Source organism: Anopheles maculipalpis, chromosome 2RL, assembly GCF_943734695.1.
Source record: "Anopheles maculipalpis chromosome 2RL, idAnoMacuDA_375_x, whole genome shotgun sequence".
NCBI classification, from domain to species: Eukaryota; Metazoa; Arthropoda; class Insecta; order Diptera; family Culicidae; genus Anopheles; species Anopheles maculipalpis.
Window position 1 is genome coordinate 63,510,624 of NC_064871.1, and position 19,827 is coordinate 63,530,450.

At 43.0% G+C, this 19,827-nt stretch overlaps 3 protein-coding genes across 3 annotated transcripts in view; all 3 read left to right on the forward strand.

Annotated features, from left to right (window-relative positions):
• The window catches only part of LOC126556283 (histone H1-like), a 591,209-nt gene that overhangs the window by 36,506 nt on the left and 534,876 nt on the right, over positions 1–19,827 (forward strand). The window lies entirely within an intron of this gene.
• LOC126556243 (39S ribosomal protein L2, mitochondrial) overlaps positions 1–19,827 on the forward strand; it is a 471,612-nt gene that overhangs the window by 11,777 nt on the left and 440,008 nt on the right. The gene's annotated exons all lie outside the window — the stretch shown is intronic.
• On the forward strand, positions 994–18,622 carry LOC126556148 (protein embryonic gonad). Its single transcript, XM_050211369.1, has 2 exons — positions 994–1,081; positions 17,525–18,622. Exons 1-2 carry the CDS (start codon positions 1,004–1,006, stop codon positions 18,620–18,622), a joined length of 1,176 nt encoding a protein of 391 aa, XP_050067326.1. The 5' UTR covers positions 994–1,003.

Genomic DNA, 19,827 nt, shown 5'->3' on the forward strand with positions numbered 1-19,827 from the left:
ATTCAAATGTGTAAATATTTGCTGGATAAAGTTGTGTTTAACAAATAATTCTTATTTTGTGTGTGGTAAATGCAATTTTTCTGTACAGGGCCGATGGAATATGTCATTGTCTATGAACCTTATTTGTCCATCCGTCAAGTATAAAAAAGCTACATTAAATGTGTATCATAAAACAACGTTCGAATGTTTTACACCGATCACTCGTACGCGTTTGTTTAGAGCAAAACTAGCATTTTCCTTGCGTGCAGTATGAGCTACCTGGGAAGTGAATGTCTGAGCACGGCTCATCCATAGGCAATGATGCACTATCGTCAACATTGCCTTTGACAGACAGCGACCTGCTTGCGTTCCGACAATAATCTAATTTGCTGCGAAGCAGAATAAAATTACATGGAAATGCTACCTCCCAGGAGAGTTCCAGGCGCGCGCGAACGCGGTGTTACAAAAAACTGTCATAGTGTCGCATTCCAATCAATAGCTCTTCGTGCCATCGGACCGCCGCATCGCATGGCTCAGGCTTTCTGGCTCTGTGGCACTGGCCTGCAACGTAGCGCTAGCGCGAATGCTGACAAATGCGCATCACTGTTCACGACTGCGTGCTCTCATGAATGGTAATGAGGCTGTAATGATTCGGTCCGGGATGTAGCCAAGAGTTGACAAGCGAGTTGCGCTTGTGCTTACGCTTTCTGATAGAGTGGCGAAAGGAGTAATTATTATTCGACTGCAAAGGGTAGAGATGAGATGTGTTTTTAAGCTGTTCAGTTGTCAGCCTGGAGGTGAACTGATTATTGAGTGATGCTAACAGAGTGGTTTACTGTAATCTTGGCGCTTGAGGTGCTAAATATGTGACTTCCTTTGAAAGCAGATTCTCCGATTTGTTAAATTCTTGAGGAAAATAAAAATCGGTGATTTCAGCTATTTCTTAACATTAACATTAACATTAACATTCTTAACATTAATTTGTAAAATAATTTATTCGTATTTTGTAATTTTTTTTTTTCAGATGAATCAACAATGCAAAGTCTGTGGCGAACCAGCAGCAGGATTTCATTTTGGAGCATTTACATGCGAAGGATGCAAGGTAATAGCAATTCTACCGAATTGAATCTTTATGAGTCATTAAAACGTCCTCAAATAGATTAGCTCATATTTGAAGCCTTAGGAAAAAAGTAAAATATTTCTTAACCGGTGAATTATTCTCTGTCACATGTTGAGAGAGTTCAAGACTCAATATAACATTCTACAAATTCACAAGATGAAACAAAATTTACTACCGATACGCAATTAAAATGAAGTTTTTTTTTTCTCAGTATAAATCTCAGCAACAAATTATACCGCAGCGAACGTGCAGGATAATAATCAAATGTGCCGATCAGCCGATTCCTCTTTTCGGGCTGTTTGTGAGCCATTTCGAATCGCCTGCTCACGCTTCGTCATGCGCTTTCTTAACACTTTCGGGAGACATCAAACATCTGCGCGCTGCAATGGGTGATAAAACGCGATAAACGACGATATCGGCAGCGGCGTTGAGTGGACACCGCAATCGAGCGCGATCAAGTTTTTCGCTGCCAGCGGACGTATAATCAATCCCTGAAATTGGTTCAATCACGGGTAGCAATCAAAATAAAAAGAGACTACACGCCAAAACACAAAACACCTGCAAATAAAACGCGCATACCCAAATAAGTCCCGGGTCTCGATCAGAATTTCGGCGCAGGCTTTGGCTGGCCGCGCCGAGCTGAATTGAGCTATCGCGCGAATTGCATCGCACAAATCGCACAAAAATGGTGCCATCGAGTCGACGCCTCGTGCTGGACGGTATGGCAAGCACAGCAGAGCAGAAGGAGGTTCCTCCGCACCCAACGAAGAGAACCACAGAGTTCGAAGCGCAAATCTCGTAATAAAGTTATAAATTTTTATGTTTACTCGAAAATATAACTTTATAAGGATTTATAACCTTTTTATGGCGCGAGTCCAGGCGCGCACCATCGAAACCTTCGGTCACTAAATGGTAGACCACTATTTAGGGTATTCCGCCTCTTCCACCCGAGGAACACCTTTTTCACCTTCAAAACGCCATCCGGGGACGCTCGGACGCATTGAGGGCAACGGCGATGAGCAAGATGTCCATGGTAAGAGGAAACTCGATCATCATCATCATCATCGTAGACCTACGATCGAGCGGTTTGGTCCCAGGTCAGTTTGTGCTCTCGATAATCAGCATAACGTTGATACTGTGGCTTTATGCACACCGTTTGGTGAGAAACAAAAGATGAATCGTTTGCAACAATATTTCGGCGTACGAGAGCAGTTTCCTTCCTCGGCAGTACAGGTCAAGTCCAATATCAAAGGGTATCGGGGAAGAGAGACGGACAGGAAGTGATAAAACGAAAATGAATCGATCGCTAAAGATCACCTTCGCCTGCCAACCAGGCACAAAAACTTGCGGAGCAGTAGTACAATATTGCTGATTCACTTCACATGCTTCATCGGGCATTCCAAACCAAACAGAACTTCGATCGATATGCTTTCCAAATTACAGTGTCCAGTCTATGTGACACATAAACACACAGCAGCATTTTGGGGGTTTTTCACTGGTTTTCGCTGGTATCGGCGATGCGCGGCATGCGATAATAATTTAATAAAGCTCTAAAGAAAGGTTGCAACATCAGCTTCATATCGGGAACACGCGTTCGGTCGACAGGGAGCTCGTTCAAAACATTCCGCTCGCAGGACACAAGACACAAGCGGTCCTACACAATACCGAGATCAAGGGTCTCCCAGAACAGCTTCTTTGCGAAACGTGCCAGTTTAATAATAATAATGCCATCAGTTTTTATGAACAATCATTAGAGAGTGAGCAAGCGAACGAACGAGTCCTGAAGCTCTCGAGGCCCTCTTGGTTGCGGTGTGAACCGCGCGAAGGTGAAATAATTTTATAGTTATGGAAGACTTTCACGTGATGCTGGTTATAGGTCTAGTGGACGCGTCGATACGGCATGGGCCGAATGTTTCAATCGCTGGAAACGCTCGTTCACGAATCAACCATCCTTCGGTGGTTCGGTGGCTTGTTTCAATCTGTGATATTTTGGATTCGTTATGGTTCGATCTTCGATCTACGTGAGCTTCGGTGCAATGTTAGCATTGGGGAGCATAGTTTCCGGCATTATGTTTTCATCCCACTTTACTCGGTGTTTTTTTTTTAAATTTTTTTCTACAAATAGTGTTGTGCACGACACCAACGACACCAGGAACGATGAGTTCCTGCGTTTAATTCGGCCCGAACACAGTTCGGGACAGTACGACAACAAGAAGAAAATGGAAATTGCTTCATTTATGTGCTTTTCAAGTGCCGAATCGTGCAAGTGATTCATTTAATTTTACTACCCCGTTGCGATGGATGTGAGTGATTGTGTTGGTTATTTAGGCTTAATTAAATATGGATGCGAAGCACTGAGCTTGAAAGACTAGAAGTCGTCCCTGAGAAGGTTCCTGACAAGATAGGCTTCTGTTTATAATTCGATTTTGTCACTTAAAGTGGCATTAGGTCGCTGAAACTAAATTCGGCTTTCGAATGAATTCTTTTATAAAACAATATGCACATCACTTGAGAAAAAATGATTCCAATCAGGTATCAAAACGTATGGGAAAGACACGCCAAAATTGACCTCATAATATCCTAACTTTTGAGATAAGATTATATATATGAGTTATGTATGAAATTTTGTAGGAAAATATGGAAATGATTATAAATATTATCGTTACATCAAGATCCTTCCAAGAAATGCTTCCGGATTAAGGAAGGTAGATTTTGGGTTTTCTACAGCAAATGGTACACATTCAGTCCATTCATTATTATACTAGAGCCTAATTGCTCAATTAGGCAGTCAAGGAATGGTTTCAGTCAAAATATCGTGCGGCCCAGCAGTGTTAGCAAACCTGTCAAGTTTTATTGCTATCCGTATACCGTTTGCTGCGTTTGCAAAAGTATAACGAACAGTCCACAGGGCCACTGTAAAAACATCACGCTCTAATGTGGTTCGGTTCCGTATGCCATCCTCCAAGTACTTGTAACATCATCTTGACTTATTCAAGGTAAACAAATGACCACCTTCTTCCTCGTGCGGACGGACGGTACCACAAAAAAAAGTATGAAACTAGTTCGATAAACAGCCATAGATCGTATGTGTGAGCTGCGGCGGCTTCGGAGGTGAAGAATGGTACACAACAGCAAGAGACCTCCGAAATTGGTGGCCCTGTGTTGACCGATTTGCATAGCCTAGTGTGAGCTCATCGCCAACGTAGGAAGTACGCACCAGTTCGAAGCTGTTTGATTGATGATGTTTTTGATCCAATTTATGGTCGAACAAATTACACTTTGACCACGCAATTGTTGGCAGCGGGAAGAACGGTGTCGGCAGACCTTTCTTCAGCGTACGCCGGCGCGTTGGCTCGCGTTGCTCGTGGACATTGTGGCGGACCCACGGTAAAGGTTGTGGAGTGTTTAACCCAGGGTCGGCCGGACTAAGCTAGTGGTGTCTACTTAGGCTTCCGCAATGTTGTTGCGTGACGCAGCATATGGAATCAGCGTGAAGGTGTGCTTTTTATAGCGTTTGATCAATTTTGTGTGAACAGTCGGGTCATTAAATCAAGCGGTGCAACCGATTGACCGACAATGGCAGCATCACAAATGGCTACCATTTTTTTTTCTGGCAACAGTTTTTGATGCGCAGTGGGCAGTTAGTGTGTTTGATAAGAAGGTTTTCTTTTGCTGTGATCCTACAGATTTATGGAGAGTTTCAATCCAATACTCTACAAAATTTACAAAAATTCAAGAGATTCAAAAATTCATTTATAATTAAACATTTAATACAACAACTCATCAGCGTCAGAAGTAGTTTTTTCTGCTTTGTATAAATTTGTTTCTTTTCTCATCGAACTATTCCGATCATTTTTATTAAGTTAAAAAAAACCCTTTTGCTTTACAGCCCACCTACAGCGTCTAATTAGGCGCTAAACATTCCACGACTCAAACATGGCGCACTTGTTGACTACAAAAGGTGGCCCACAGTAGCGTATTGTATAGCATCTTTTTTTTTTTGTTTGGTTCAATGATTTATGAGCGAAACTTTCTTGTTCATTTGAAGCTCTGGAAGATCACGAAGCCGTGTTACGTCAAATTATCTGTGGCCCGTGTGGCTACCGTTCGAAGTGGTGCGCTTTGTAGTCCACATTCCCTTGAACTGCTCTACGAATATTATGTTTGCTTTGGCTCATAGTGATAATTATCGTTTTCCAGTTTGTGATTAATGATCTATCTCATACTCCGTTATCCGGACGCTGGTTATCTTTCGCGGATATGCAAGCGGTTAACTTTTAAACTTTTGTAAAACGTTTCAACACAATATTTGGATTGGTTCAAATAAACTAATAACCAACTCTAAACGCAATTCAATCGACATCGATTATCACCATTTGCCGCACGCTCAAACGGTAGTGAGTGTGACGATCTTGATGACGAGCTTGTACTTGTGAGCGACATCACAACAGCGTGAGTTGAAATCCATTCGTCCAAGATCCAAGATCCAGCAAGATCAATCGATCCAGTTTTGAATGGCAGTAGGATGTACGATTACAGTGCCTGAACACGGGCGACTACTAGTGCCAGAAATCTATCGATCTTTAGTGCGATGGAACGTCGTCAAGCATACCTCTCGTACCTCGGCTTGACACGAGCAGTTGTCGAAGTGCAGGTGGAGGTAAGTTGAAGGCTCTTGAACGGCTTGAGGAGGAAATGAGAGGCTTTCATGATCTTGTTTCGTCGATCACCGTACGCTTGGAGGCTGGTTCGATCGCATTCAACAGCGGGTTTAGCAGAAGTCAAATCGTTCCTTCTCCTGCCGGTGCTGGTGCTACGAGACCGAGCGTTGTGTTCGATTTAGTACTTCAGACCGATCGCAAATTGACGTGAGAACCTTGCTCTTGAGCTGATTTACCGATCTGCCGTGTTTGTTGCGACCGATGATGGTGATCTTCGCGATGGCATTGGAACCTCGATACAAGTGTTCTGATTTCGAAAGGTTAGTGTGTTTTTATGACGTAGCCGTGTGAAGGTAGATCAGTTAGTCGTTTCGGAACACGAGGCGTACGTTAATCGCCTTTGCCAACATTGCCCAACATCCGTTCCCATTGTTGGTAGAGATGTGTGTTGGTGTTAGTCTATGTGACGCTTTCTTTCGATTTCTAATGCATTGCTGTGGTAGGGAGAATGTAGAATTTCTCATAAGTTTAAAGACAGATCAAAAGCCCGTTTCCGTTAAGCTGTGTTTTTTGTGAAACGACTTGTGGCACGAAATGCTCTAATAAAATGCAAATAACATTTCTTTCTAGTAATTTTCTCAGTAGAGCATGAGTCAAATTTTGAATGGTCACTGATTCGAACAGTTGGTGGAAACGACGAGCAAGTCGAAAATAGCAGCAAAAACTATAAAAAATCGTCTATGACCAGCAAGAACAAATGCTTCATAGCTATTTAATCGAGAAAATGACCTAAAAATGGAAAATTGTTCGTGTTATTTATGGTTACGGAAGTTAAACGGGAAACTCATTCCAAATCCCATAAGAGTACGATAGTGCGCGTTCGGACATTCTGGATTTTCTTATTTCCATCATGCAATCGCGCGAGAGCAGACTTTGGAGTAAGACTGGTATCCCAAATTGATACAATTTGTACACCAACCGGATGCATCAATAAACCCGTTTTGCGTTCAAAAAACCGGGCGCCAGTTTCGCTCTCGACTCAGCTCAACCGAATCGTATCGGTAATTGTTGAATAATGGGTAAAATTAGAGTAATGATCATTATTGATGAGGTTAACGTTAATTTCACTTTTGATTGCAGCTTCCCCGGTCGCCAGTGTGCTCATCTATTTTCTGCGGAAGATTCCACATTTCCCAGCTCCCCAGATGTGGTGTGCAAGGGCCCATACGGGGGGGGGATTTTCGGGTGATTTTGGTCTGTGAAATTATGCCCGTTTTAGTAAGTTGCAACAGCAGCGCCGCAGCATCGGCACTAGTAAAACGGCAGTAGGAACAGCGCTACTGTTACTGCAAATAGCTCCTGGTACGGTGATTACCATCGTTTTTCTGTAGCAAAACACATTGCAGGAAAATGTCGCAACATTAGCTACCCAACATGATCCAATCGGTTTTCTCAGCGACAGATTGACCAAGCCGTATGCCTTGGTACTGGTACATTTTTTTCCCCAATCCACCTGCTGTCTAATGAAGACCCGCCTCAACAGTGCGCCGTTGCAACTAAAACGTAGCAGATCATTGAAGAGGACTCCCTTGGGGCAAGCGCATCACTTTCCAAAATCATCACAATGGGTAGATGGAAAAAGAAACTCAAAGTATACTGCATGACGCATATGCTGGAGTAAAGAGCACAGCAATAAAAATTGGATTTGATTCAGTTTCATCAAAAAATCAAAACAGTCATAATTTATCAAAATTTAGGTTAAGACAATCTTAGGTAAGCCGACGCGAGGTGCATATGTGGACTGGACACATTGACGGTAAAGCGTACATGAAACGGAATGGGTGGCATGGATATGTGTGATCGGCATGAAGCTACAAATTAAATTAGACGAAAAGGCCAAACGCTCATTAATCATCGCTTGTGCATACAGTAGCAAGTAGTGCATGGAACGTTGAAAAAGCTCCAAATCTGCTTCATATCGCTTAACCAGTCGTTTCGGACACTCCATTGACGGTTAAGAGCGTCTGGGTACGCGAGGGTAAAAGTATGAGACTCTTCATGATGTCGGCGGCCGTTTGTTTGCCGGAAAGCACCAGTTAACAAGTGCTGCCATAACCAACTATGGTACATTTACGATCCAATTTATGCAAGCCACTGCTATTGTAATGAGTCCGAGTTCGCAGTTATAGGACTGTGTTCGAATTTCATACAACTGGCACAAAGCATTATAAGCAATTAATAGAAAGCAAAAACTTAACAAATAAAATGTAGCTTCCATCGGCACACCTATTGTTACTTGTCTTGTTTTAATTATCTTTGCACATGAGCCGTAGCAATAATATATGTAAATTAGAAATTTCATTTTAGAATATTGTTGTGGTGGAGTTTTCGAGTTAAAAAATTCCCTACAATTTACATTATTTCAAACAAAGAAAGGAATGTAAGTTTTATTGATTTGTTGTGAATATTTATGTACTGATCAGTAAATTCTAGCTAGTAAAGTACGTCATCATCTATCAATCCAATACCCTGGCTTTATTGGAGAAAATATGAACGCCTTCATTGTTTATTTATTTATAATTAATTATGACGGTCCATTGCCGTATTTTCAACACCGCATGTGTTGAGTAAATTCAATAATCCTATTGATAAGGCATTTCCTCCTTATTCTTTGCCTTCATTGCATCATGAACGCCTACATTGCATCAAAATTTTTATTTCCTTGTATGTCCATCTGAGTGACCAGAACATCTTTTATGAACTGAGCTTTCGATCATTATTTTCACGACATGACCAGTTCACTGGAACACTTGCCTGATTCGTGGCTCAGTTATAAAGCAAATTTCGTGATTGTAATAGATTTTTGATCTACTCGAAGACCCAAAGAGGTCTTTCGAATGGGGCTACAAATTATTCTGCGCATAAATTTCTTGAATCAAGATTACAGTTCGGACAGAGTCCTTGTCTCAGAGGCGTATGAAAGGACATAACACGATCCATGAAGTCCTTGCTTCGCTTTTGAATGTAATATTACCAAAGAAAGGGACATTGAAAATTGATAGGCTATTCAAGATTGATAAATTACTCCATTCCAATCGAATTTCTCGATAACTTAAGGTATTATGTTTACGTTGTTTAGTCTCAGATTTTGACTGTTATTTTTTTTTTTTGAAGAGCTTTTTGTACAGAGTGGTCTTAGTGGTTAACTAGTTCCAGGATACATATTATTCAATTGTTCCGTATCAGTAACAGAACATGCTAGTTTCGGCATACAGTTTGATACAAATTTTTAGCACCTTCATGTGCTATTCATCTGCTTTCCCATAATGAGCAGATTGTCGTTCACATTTTCTCGCTATTAACAAACTATTTTTTTCGTGATCCTCTATTCCTATCACATAGGAGAGGTTAATTGAATAATAAATTAATATCTTTTAACACTATCGTCCAGTTGTAATCTGTAACAGGTACATTATGTATGCTGGGACGCATCCGCCGGTCTGCTAAATCGGTTCCATCTGCGAACCACGACCAAAACACCACCCAGCGGCCCAATGCTTTTGCGTCCCACAGCATGGTAGAAGATAGTACCAAAGTATAATCGTCGTTTTAACGCAGCCCTACGGGCAGTCAGTGCGGTAGGAATGCCAAGAAATGCTAATGGAACTGCCCACGGTTTCTCTTGCGAGTTGCTGCCTGCTCATGACTCCTGGTTCCGGCTGAATCCTGACATCCCAGTCCGTCCCAGCGCCCCACATTCGCGGAAGGTGTTATCTGCACTGCACTTAACGAGAATAAATTGTACACAGCTGCTTCACGCTTTGCTGTGTAAATCAACTGGTGAAGAAGTTGTACGAACGCTTGTTCAAACAAATTGATAGCTGATAGCGCCGAGCGATAGCGCGAAAGTGGATCGGCTAACAACCTTGAGCCTTCCATTCGCAGGTGTATCCCTTACGGTGTTGCTAGTTAACAGATCAAAGATCGTGTTAAAGATTGACGCCCGATAGAGAAAAAAACATTGATGTTTGCTTTGTAGAAGTTTTCGTCTTCCGTACGCAGTCTCTCAATGGTGCTGGAGATAAATGTTCTGCATTGTTTCATATTTCTTCTATAACAACAATGGTATGTTATGGATCTAAGGAATTTGTAACCATACGTTTTATTGCACGAATACGGTATTTTTGTACTTCCTTTCCGGTGGTGAAACATTTGGAATGCTGGCGAATTATTAATTAATCCCAAGCGCTTGCTTGGTGACACACATTTCGACTTCAACGCAAGATTTGAGGTGAACTTTCAGTTGCGATTCGCGATCGGGCGTACCAGGTGCCTTTGCTTGAATATCCAGCAATTTAGCCAGTGATGGCGATACTTGCGTTCGGATCAATTAACCTTTCTGCGAACTTCTTTGTCCTGGCGTACCAGAGTAACGGCCAGTCAGTGTAAGTAAAATGTGATGAAGCCATAGTTGCAAGGCGCGACTCCATGTTCGTGTCATGACAGACCATAAATCACATTCGCTATTCCATGGGTCAGTTAGGGTTTCGAGCGAACGGATTCGGTCAGGTTCCATCCATATTCTGAGTCCATCTTAATACAATGTGTTGTGTAGCACAAATTGGCACTATACCATTATTGCCCTCGCAATCACTGCAAGCGTGCAGGGCAAGGCTGCTCGGACACGTCGGTGAGGTCTAGTTTTGGAACAGAAAAGGCAGCTGCTAATCAGTGGTATGGAATAGATGTTTATAAATAATCTTTTATTGCATCGTAAAATGTGTACTTTCCAGCACATTTTATGCGTGATCGCTGGGACAAATAAAACCAATCAATGGGCAGTCAGTTGGCTGCGCGCTTAGAGAGCAATGTCCTCTCGTTCCTCACTCCCGGCAACGACACTGCATACTTCACCACATCCCGAACGTAAAGGACTGCGCCGTAGCAGTGGAGTTGTTTAAGAACTCTTCGTTCGTGGCGCAGCGAAAAGCAGCGAATACAGTAGAAAAGAGCGATCGCCTGCACTGCTTCCGTGAAGAAAATGTGACTTTTCAGGGGGTCCGACAGGTTGAAATCGCACTAAAAGTCGTTCAATGGCAACGAACGACCATTTGTTTCATCCTTAGGTCTTGATCGGCTGCGGCTGCTGGAAAGGATTGGACCGTGTGCGGTACATTGCGGTACTGTTTTAATTTTATCGATTATATCCATTTTATAGCACTTGTAACCTTCCTGCTTGGTGAGCGTACCGGGACTCGGCTCGGAGCCAGCAGCAATAAAAGAAACTCTTAATTTAATTGATCTGCTTTGCTATACAGCACCATAGATCGCCCGATCGCATCGCGTACCACGGCCCACTGTGCGGCTAAATGCGTCACAGCGGACACACCACTACCGCCGGTAACTTACTGTTTCCTGGCAGCCTTTTTGCAACTCGTCCGAAGCAACGGTTTTTGACCCGTTTCACCAAGACCTTTCGCCAGGCTGGTTCGCTCGATGCTGAGAAAGTGCGAGCAGGGCGACAGGTCGATTGCTGGACTCGCCGTTGCTGTCAATGCAGGTTCCGTTGACAGAAAGATAATTGTTCGTGATCATCTTCACTGGGCAGTTGGCGGCGAGCGCCGGAATTCCCAAGTTACTTATGCGATGACTTTTTTCCTGCGTCGTAACGATGTACGACTCTGTTTTAAAATTAATAGTCTAGTTAACAAGTCGTATGTGCATTATGAGACTCCACGTCCTGGGACGTTACCGGATTTTACGTCCGTTGTGTTTGCGATGATGTTGTTTCGACCGATGACATGCGCACCATGCAACGGGTAGTTGGCAGTCTGGCTGCATTTGAAAGGCTACTGGATAGCGGAAGAACGGTTTCGAGAGCAAAATTCCGATTTGTTAAGGGTTCATTTGATTGCATTTTATTTAAAATTTACTTTCTTTCGATCAGGTAACATGCTCTAGTCGTTCTATATGAATAAAAACAAAACTTGCTTAAATTTCTTCAAGGATATATGTGTTTGGTAAATTGGAACAAATCATAATGCTCTCAATACTTCACTGATATGGCTTATCTGTAGATAAATGCAGTTATTTGGGAAAAATGCATTTGTCCGGAAAAATGCAGATATTTATCACGCACAACGAAACAGGCTCGGTTGATCAGCCGCGTTTCCTTCGCCGATATGTAATCGTGCTATCAACTACGCGACGCTCACTTATCGAAGACGCTCTAGCTGACCTTCGCTTATCGCCTGTGTGGTATTTTGAATTTTACGAGGCATCATTAAGCTTAAAGATTATCGAAAATTAGTGCCCACCGCGTTATCCTCTTCAGTGCAGCGTAAGAAACGGACCGCAGAACGGTTTAAAATAGCAGAAAATATCGAAAGGCAAAAAAGCCGACCGTCCCTTCTTTTCGGACAAAGAAGTGAAGCGGCCCGGTGAACGGAATCGTGAGGCAATGTAAGAGGATGCGAAGTCTCCGCTGGTGGGATCCCAAAAGACGATCCCAAAAACCGCGAAGACGACGCTCCCGAAGCAGACGGATGCTGAAATTGAAATTTTTACGATCCAATTGAGAGCACTCTTAAAAACCGATTCTCATTCACCGAAATGGGCCGCCCGGTGATCGCAATGAAACGCACGAACCGAAGGCAGGTGGCCGCCGAACCGACGGCCCACGACGGACGACGGCGGAGAAGCAGGAAACCACAAAATCATGCTGCTTAATTGTGCTGCCTCATGCTAATGCTTCTGTGTCGCACTTCCCTGTTTCGCGATCTCATACACAGCACCACCGCCAGCACCGGGCGACCGGATCAATCGTCAACGTGCAGAGCTTCTCAGCAAGCGCGCAGAGCCTCCTTGTGGTGGTTGAAACGCACATCGACGAAGCATTCGAATGTACAAGTGCGAATTTTATCTTTTGCAAGATCTGTTTTCCCACCAATTTGGCATCGGCAAACAAAAATCAACCCAAATCACCTACATCGGACAAATCGTGTCATCAAAATGCAATCGTCATCATCGTGCATCGGTGGGATGCAGAAAGAGGACGATGCTTTACCGTCAATATCTCGTAATGTACGCTTGTAATATGTCGGTTATCATTGTAAATACACTGTAGCGGTAAGCGTATGTAGCTCATGGTATGTTGTTGTCCAATATTACGTTTAATTCCGATTCAAGCGAAGTGCATTAGTTTTGTTAATCGAACAATTGATCGAGCTACCGAACAAGTATGTGATTTTTGTGCTGAGAGGAGTTTTAGGACTCGATGTTTTTGAAGGTCTCTAAGCATTACGAAACGTCTTTTTCAATTTCTGCTAGCAAGGACTTAAATAAACCCCGAAAAGCTATTGAGCGATACACAGGAACTATCGGTTTGTTATCCTTTTATGATGTTGTTTTCGCTGTGGTGTGTGCATGTTTATAATTCATGTTATAAGCTCTTCAAATAAATGCTGTATCAATATCGCTTTGACCTTATCTTCTGCTGATGCATCGTTAGCCAATGTCAACCAACTGCTACATTTAGTGTCGTCCATATTGGATCAAATTTCTAACCCTTGCACCGATAACCGATAGTTAGCTCCACTACTCTCGCCTGGAAGCTGTGAACGAATTTAAGCAGTTGGTGGTCGAGCCCACCAGATTCAGTCTCCATTTCCGTTGCAATTCGATTTGTTATACTTTTTCAAGCAAACGATGACACTGAGTTTATGTTTTCTCGGATTATCTATGGAATCTATCACTGTCTTTGTGGCACCCCCAAAATGCTCCAAGAAAGACGCAACGTGTGGTCTTGTTTCACTAGCAACCTGTTGGACGAGATCATTAGACGTGTTGTGGAGAAAGGTTTCAAAGGTCTGACACACAGCGTGCAGACCCAGGCACGCATAAATAAACTTTTGGTCCGAATCGTTAATCTAGTGTGAAATTTGATTATACGCCACAAAGGTGCACAACGAGAAAATAAGACTTACACAGTTCGTTAACAAATGAATGTCTGAGTCACCTTCCGATGAAAATAATTCTTTGTGTAGTTTTAATGATTTCAAAGTCATGATTTTTGTGCTAAGTTTAAAAGTCATTTTTTCATGTTTTTGAATAATCTTTTCTATTTCTTTACTTTTCTAAATTTTGCACATCAAAACATAAAAAAATATGAACTGATTGAACACTCCTTCTCTAAGTTTGTTGGAAACAATCGTCAGTGATGCTTTAAGAGAGTTGTTAGTAATGTTCATACGGATATTATGTGTTTCCGAGATGTTTGAAGTAATTAAAACATTTTCAATACATAACCAATTGTAAAATTTTGTAGGGATTTTGCTTTATCTACCGCAAATATACATTCGTAGAACTGATGTATGGCACATTCATCTTTCTTGTGATGCAAACCTGTCAATCAGTTTGAGATCCCAAATTTTCCAATAAAGTTGATTGTACCATCGCCACAAACGTCAGCAATGATTAAGCTCAAATGAGTAACCAACTCACAAAAAAAAAATGTTTAGGACACTGAAGAGGCCCGTGAACTGAGCGGTTTAAAAACACTTGTGAATAGCATCCCCGGGTACAACGACGGCAAACCCATTTGTGAACAGTATGTACGCAGGTGCAAAATTTGAAATAAACAGCGTCTTTCATGCATACTCTGGACGGCCGTTTATAACTCGGGACATCAGAAGTGAGGTTACAAGCAATTGGAAATCGTGTTGATGTCGAAGATGTCTAGCTGTCACCCGTGCGCTGACGAGGTTCCTTTTTGCCTGGCTGACCAAAAAAACGCAAACCACGCTTCCCAATGACCGGTGGCTGACACTGATGATAATAAGCTGATGTTTCAATCAGTTCGCAGCTTCAACGATGATGTCTGGAACAACGGTGGGGTTTTAGATATTTTGGGGATTTTTTTTCTCCATGAGGTCTGGCCTACTTCACCAGCTCGGGAAGATGCTTTTCTACGCCCCGGGCGATCGAGTGGTTGGCGTGTTTTCGAAAATTTCTCACGCTTCGAAAACACCCCGGCAGTGCTTGGGCAATCAAATCGGAGTGTCCACACGGGGTTTTTTTTTCCTGGTACTGTTCTCTCGCTGCCCTAGCTCGGTAGTGTGATGTTATGGAGTTTGCCCTGTCCGAAATGGCAGTGTTCCGCCAATTTCGTAGTGCGATGAAGGCGAAAAGTAGCAACCGATGGTAAAAAAAACCCCGCCGAGGGTCTTTGCCTTCCTTGTGTTTTATGGCCAATTTGCTAGATTTATGATTCGTGATGGAATGCCACGAATAGTGTAGCAGTCCAGCTCGTAAAAGGAAGCAGTCCACACATCAGCTCTGGAGAAGTGAGGTGGCAAAACATGATGAATGTCTCGTGCATCCTGAACTGAGCCTGATTTAGGTACTGGCAGCACGCGACATTGATGCCTAACAAGTGAAGGAACGTTCAATCAATGCAAGTCGCCTTACGTCACTCGCTTACAGTGATGAGCGCGATTGGACCAGCTGCGGTAGAGAAAGCCAAATTCAACGCCACAATCAGCCATACGCCAATAAATGTATGGCAATTCTATAAATTGTGGTAGCCGATATGGAGAGATCGTAGTTTCGCTTACTTGATCTTTGTTGAAGTACACACCATCTTCATAATCGTTGACACTTCACCTTCACGTGCATCCGCGTGTAGTAATGAGAAAGGCTTACCGTTAACGCCGAGGCAGATGACACCATGCGCGAACCGGACAATCACAATCGAATATGTGCCATGTGTGCTGGTGTATTCATTTGGCCCATTGTGAAGGTTGTAGCCCCATCGAAGGCACATCTTCACAGCTGAAAGTGTCCAAAAGAGCACGAGTATAAATGCCCGTTCACCCGTACACGTTACGAATAGAACGCTGTGATCGCCAATGCCGATCGAGCCGTGAGTTCTGGGTGCATTAAAGACACGGCAATGCCTCGCGTCCTTGATATTGCCGTTCTTTGTTGGTAGTGGGAGAAGATCAACCAGTCGTTACAAATGCGACAAGCATCGTCATACCGTAGCTGATCGCAACTGATTAACTGGGAGGATTAGCGGATTGCTTAAACTCTGGAGCAGGAAGCGCAGGTGCATGGTGAAACGGTACAACAGTAAAGTACACAATAACCTTCGTCATTATCATCATCGTCGTCATCGTCAGGCCATCGCGTGAATAGGAGGATGTTCTAGGTGTTCAACGCTTTATGGACCAGTTGCTCCGCGGGATTGTTGTTACATTTTCAAACATATGAGATGCCTTGAGCAATCGTGAAGGCAACCAGTACGTCGAACGTTGCCAGGCTGGGTGATTTACAGAGCAAACGTAAGATCATTAGACGTTATTTACGATCGTGTCGCATGTGATTGAGATAGATCAAAACTAAAGGTTAGCCTTTTGATAGTAGTTTCTCGATTCTTCTAGCGTTTTTGAATGGCGGTCTTAAACCTACAAACTGTACCCATACGCTTGTCTCGTACTACAAAGGCTTAGATTTTTTTTTCTGTTTACACATTACAGATCGAATCAAGTAAAATAACTTTTACAGAAATGGAAGAAACGACTATTACTCCAAGAAAGTGTGTCAGTAAACTGCTCAAATCTTTCCAGAAAAAGACCAGATATAATGCTTCTTCTTTGGCTGTATAACTCCAAGACGTCCTGGTCCGTCATTTTTTTCCTTTCTTAGCTTATGGTATTGCGCTTCGAACCACCTCGATACTGTTAGCACAGAGTATACAGAGAGACTTTTGAAGTATTAATTTACTCGCCATGGTATGAGGCGGACCGGTGGTGTATGCGACAGCGGCGCCAGTCTTCAAACGGCAGGACCGGGGTTCAAATCTCATCCAGGACCGTCCCTCCATAGTGAGGACTGACTAACCAACTACGTAGTATCGGCAGTCTAGAAAGCCATTTCGATGGCCAGCATGACCTTAGAGGTCGTTAAGCCAAGAAGAAGAAGGTAGGGGCTACGACAATCTAGATAAGCTATATAATGCTTATATCTGATATGCGTTGGGCGATCGAAGTGTGATGAGAACATCGATTATTAAAAGCCAACTTTAGAAATTATGTCAAACCACATGATGTATAAGGAGATCACAATCTCCCTTTCCAGCATCTGTGCGTTGGTAAAACATTGATGAAGTGGTCTATAATATCGTGAATGTCACTGGTTGTGCGGATAGCGTTTGGGACAGATCGGACTGAAGCGATGATAGTGCATAAATGCGCAAAGTCTTTTGACGTGAGTGAGAATGCACCTGGAGAGCTACTGGAGATTGATGCAGTTGAAAGATTTATCATTTTGCCGACGGGTAGCTCAAGGACGTATCCTTGGGAACCATCAGCTGGAGCCGATTGAACCCGCATGGTTACTGTCGATCTTGTCCGATCGCTGGTTTGAAGTGCAATGCAGGCATCGTAGAGAGCGACAGAATGCTACGAAGCAGCAGGATAGATAAAATAGCTCAGATAAGATTAATGTTTTGCTGAAACCACTTAATGATTTCGTCAGATCTTGACGTTTGCTGCGATACAAAGTAGATAGTAGTACCGCGCTTCAATATACTGTGAACGTGTTCATTTTCTAGTGCAATTCAACTGCACTGCGTCCCTTACACTAAAACAAATGTTGCGATGTTAATGATTGTGCAGCCTTTGCATTGTTTCAGCCACGTTATCAATAATCTAAGGTTAATTACATTTCCCTTTTTTTTACGTTCTCCCTTTCTCTTTTCCAGTCGTTCTTTGGCCGCACGTACAACAATTTGTCATCTATATCGGAATGCAAAAACAATGGCGAATGTGTTATCAACAAGAAAAACCGAACTGCGTGCAAGGCGTGCAGGTTGCGAAAATGTCTTGTGGTTGGTATGTCAAAGAGCGGTTCCCGTTACGGTCGACGATCGAACTGGTTCAAAATCCATTGTTTACTACAAGAGCAACAGCAACAGCAACAAAAGACCTGCAACAACAACAACAACAACACTAATAGTAACAATAATAATAATCATAATGCTACCATCCATAACACCAGCAACGAAAACAGTAGCAACAGTACCAGTTCTCCAGGGCTGTCAATCTCGAATGGATTTCTACCAAGTAGTTTCCTATCCAACCTCTGCACCAACAACAACAACAACAACAATAATAGCAGCGTCAACAATAACAATAACAACAACAGCATACACAAAAACAACAACACCATCAAGAAAAGCTTGAAGCGTGCAAATACTCCCAGCGATTCGGGTGCATCATCTGCTGATCTGGATGAGGGTGGTGGAGGAGGTGGCGGAGGGGGTGGTTCTGGTGATGGAAGCAGTTCATACAAGGACCACCTTGCTGGCAGCGGGAGGGTAGAAAATGGATTCAAAACACCGGAACATTCGGAGCACAACTTGCCAAAGTTGCCGTTGAAAATCTCCCGTACGCCACCGTCGTCTTCGGCGCTCCAGTCACTCGCCGAGACGTATCGACCTGCCCTACTAGATCGCATGTCACCATACCTACCCGCCGTATCATTTCGGACCGATGGATCTCCCTTTTTTCCGGTCTCTTTTACGATACCACCCGTATCGCTGGCCATGCTCTCCTCCGGTCATGCCGCTGTTCAGCTGTGTAAGCGAGACGAGCAAAGCGAACCCATTGACCTGTCCATGAAGTCGTCTAAGTCATCATCTAGATCCTCGTCGGAATCGCCTCGACGAATACGCGATAGCTCGCCGTTGCTGCCCGATCCAAGTGAAACGGACGACCAGTCTAAGCCGACGACAATCACCACCAAAACAGTTCCTCTCGATCTTTCAACGTTTGTGCGTAGCAATAGTCTTCCCGGGTGAGCGTTTCTGCTGCTGTAAAGTGTGAGAGAGAGAGAGAGTGAGAGAGAGAGAGAGAGAGAGAGAGAGAGAGAGAGAGAGAGAGAGAGAGAGAGCGTCGGTGAAGTCATGATGGGAAGTAAAAGAATTATAAACTCGCGAAGATAAATTATGCAATAGTATGATATCCTCACAGGACATGACAGTATACAGAAGGAAGGTAGTCCTATCATGGTAGTAGTAGTCGTCCTACCGTATACTACAAGCATTCTTGAGAGATTGACTGTAAGCAGCCAGTAAGGGACAATATTTGCCAGTTATGTTAATACCACTCTTTCCTAAATCTCAGTATCAACTGAGTTGAACGTGAAAATTCTCGGAGATGATAGGGCAGTCCAGCAGATCGTGTTGGATTCTTACGTTTCGGAACAAGTGTATATACGACGTCTAGTGGCTAATAGATAAGTAGGTCGATTAAGTTCACATACGGTGCCAGATATGAGTGTACAAATTTTTCATTAGAGATTATTCCGAACCCAGTTGGAAAGCTGCGTTGTGCTTCATAATTTATTGCCAAAACTCGTGTTACTTGGTTTCTCCCGCATCAATGTAATAAATTTGTATTTTACAATTTCCACTTCATCATAAACGCATTACATGGAATCTCTCTTATGGGCAGTATCGAAATAGTAAGAGCTAGACTTGCAAGACGTAATTTATGAATCTCGAGCTGTAGATAGCAACATGTTGTTTAGTGAATTTTTGTATTTTTAATTTTCAAGCGTAAGAACTATTTATAAACTGAATGCATTTGTAGTGAATAAAACGTTTGTTTGTTTGATTGTGTACACGGTGCAAAGGCGTTTTATTCAAGCTTCTGGCATGAAACGGACCAGAGACGATGGACGACGATGAAGAGCGAAAAAGTGTGAAAGAAAATTGATGCGATTGTTTCTTATGTAGGACATTACTTTATTACAGATACGATTATTTATTCGTATCTCTTTTTGCAGTTTTCTCGTTCAGTACGCGATTCACCTGCCTGCGGTCATTCATTTGCATTTGCATCGTTTGTTGATTTGTACGAGTCACGCCTTGTGTGTCGTTGATGTGCAGTCGTCGTCCGCGGGTGGCCAGCGTAAAGAATCTCGTAACGATCATCAGCCACACGTTAATTGATTGCGTAAACTAAAGCCTTCGCAAAGCTTCAATCGATCTTGTTCGTGCGA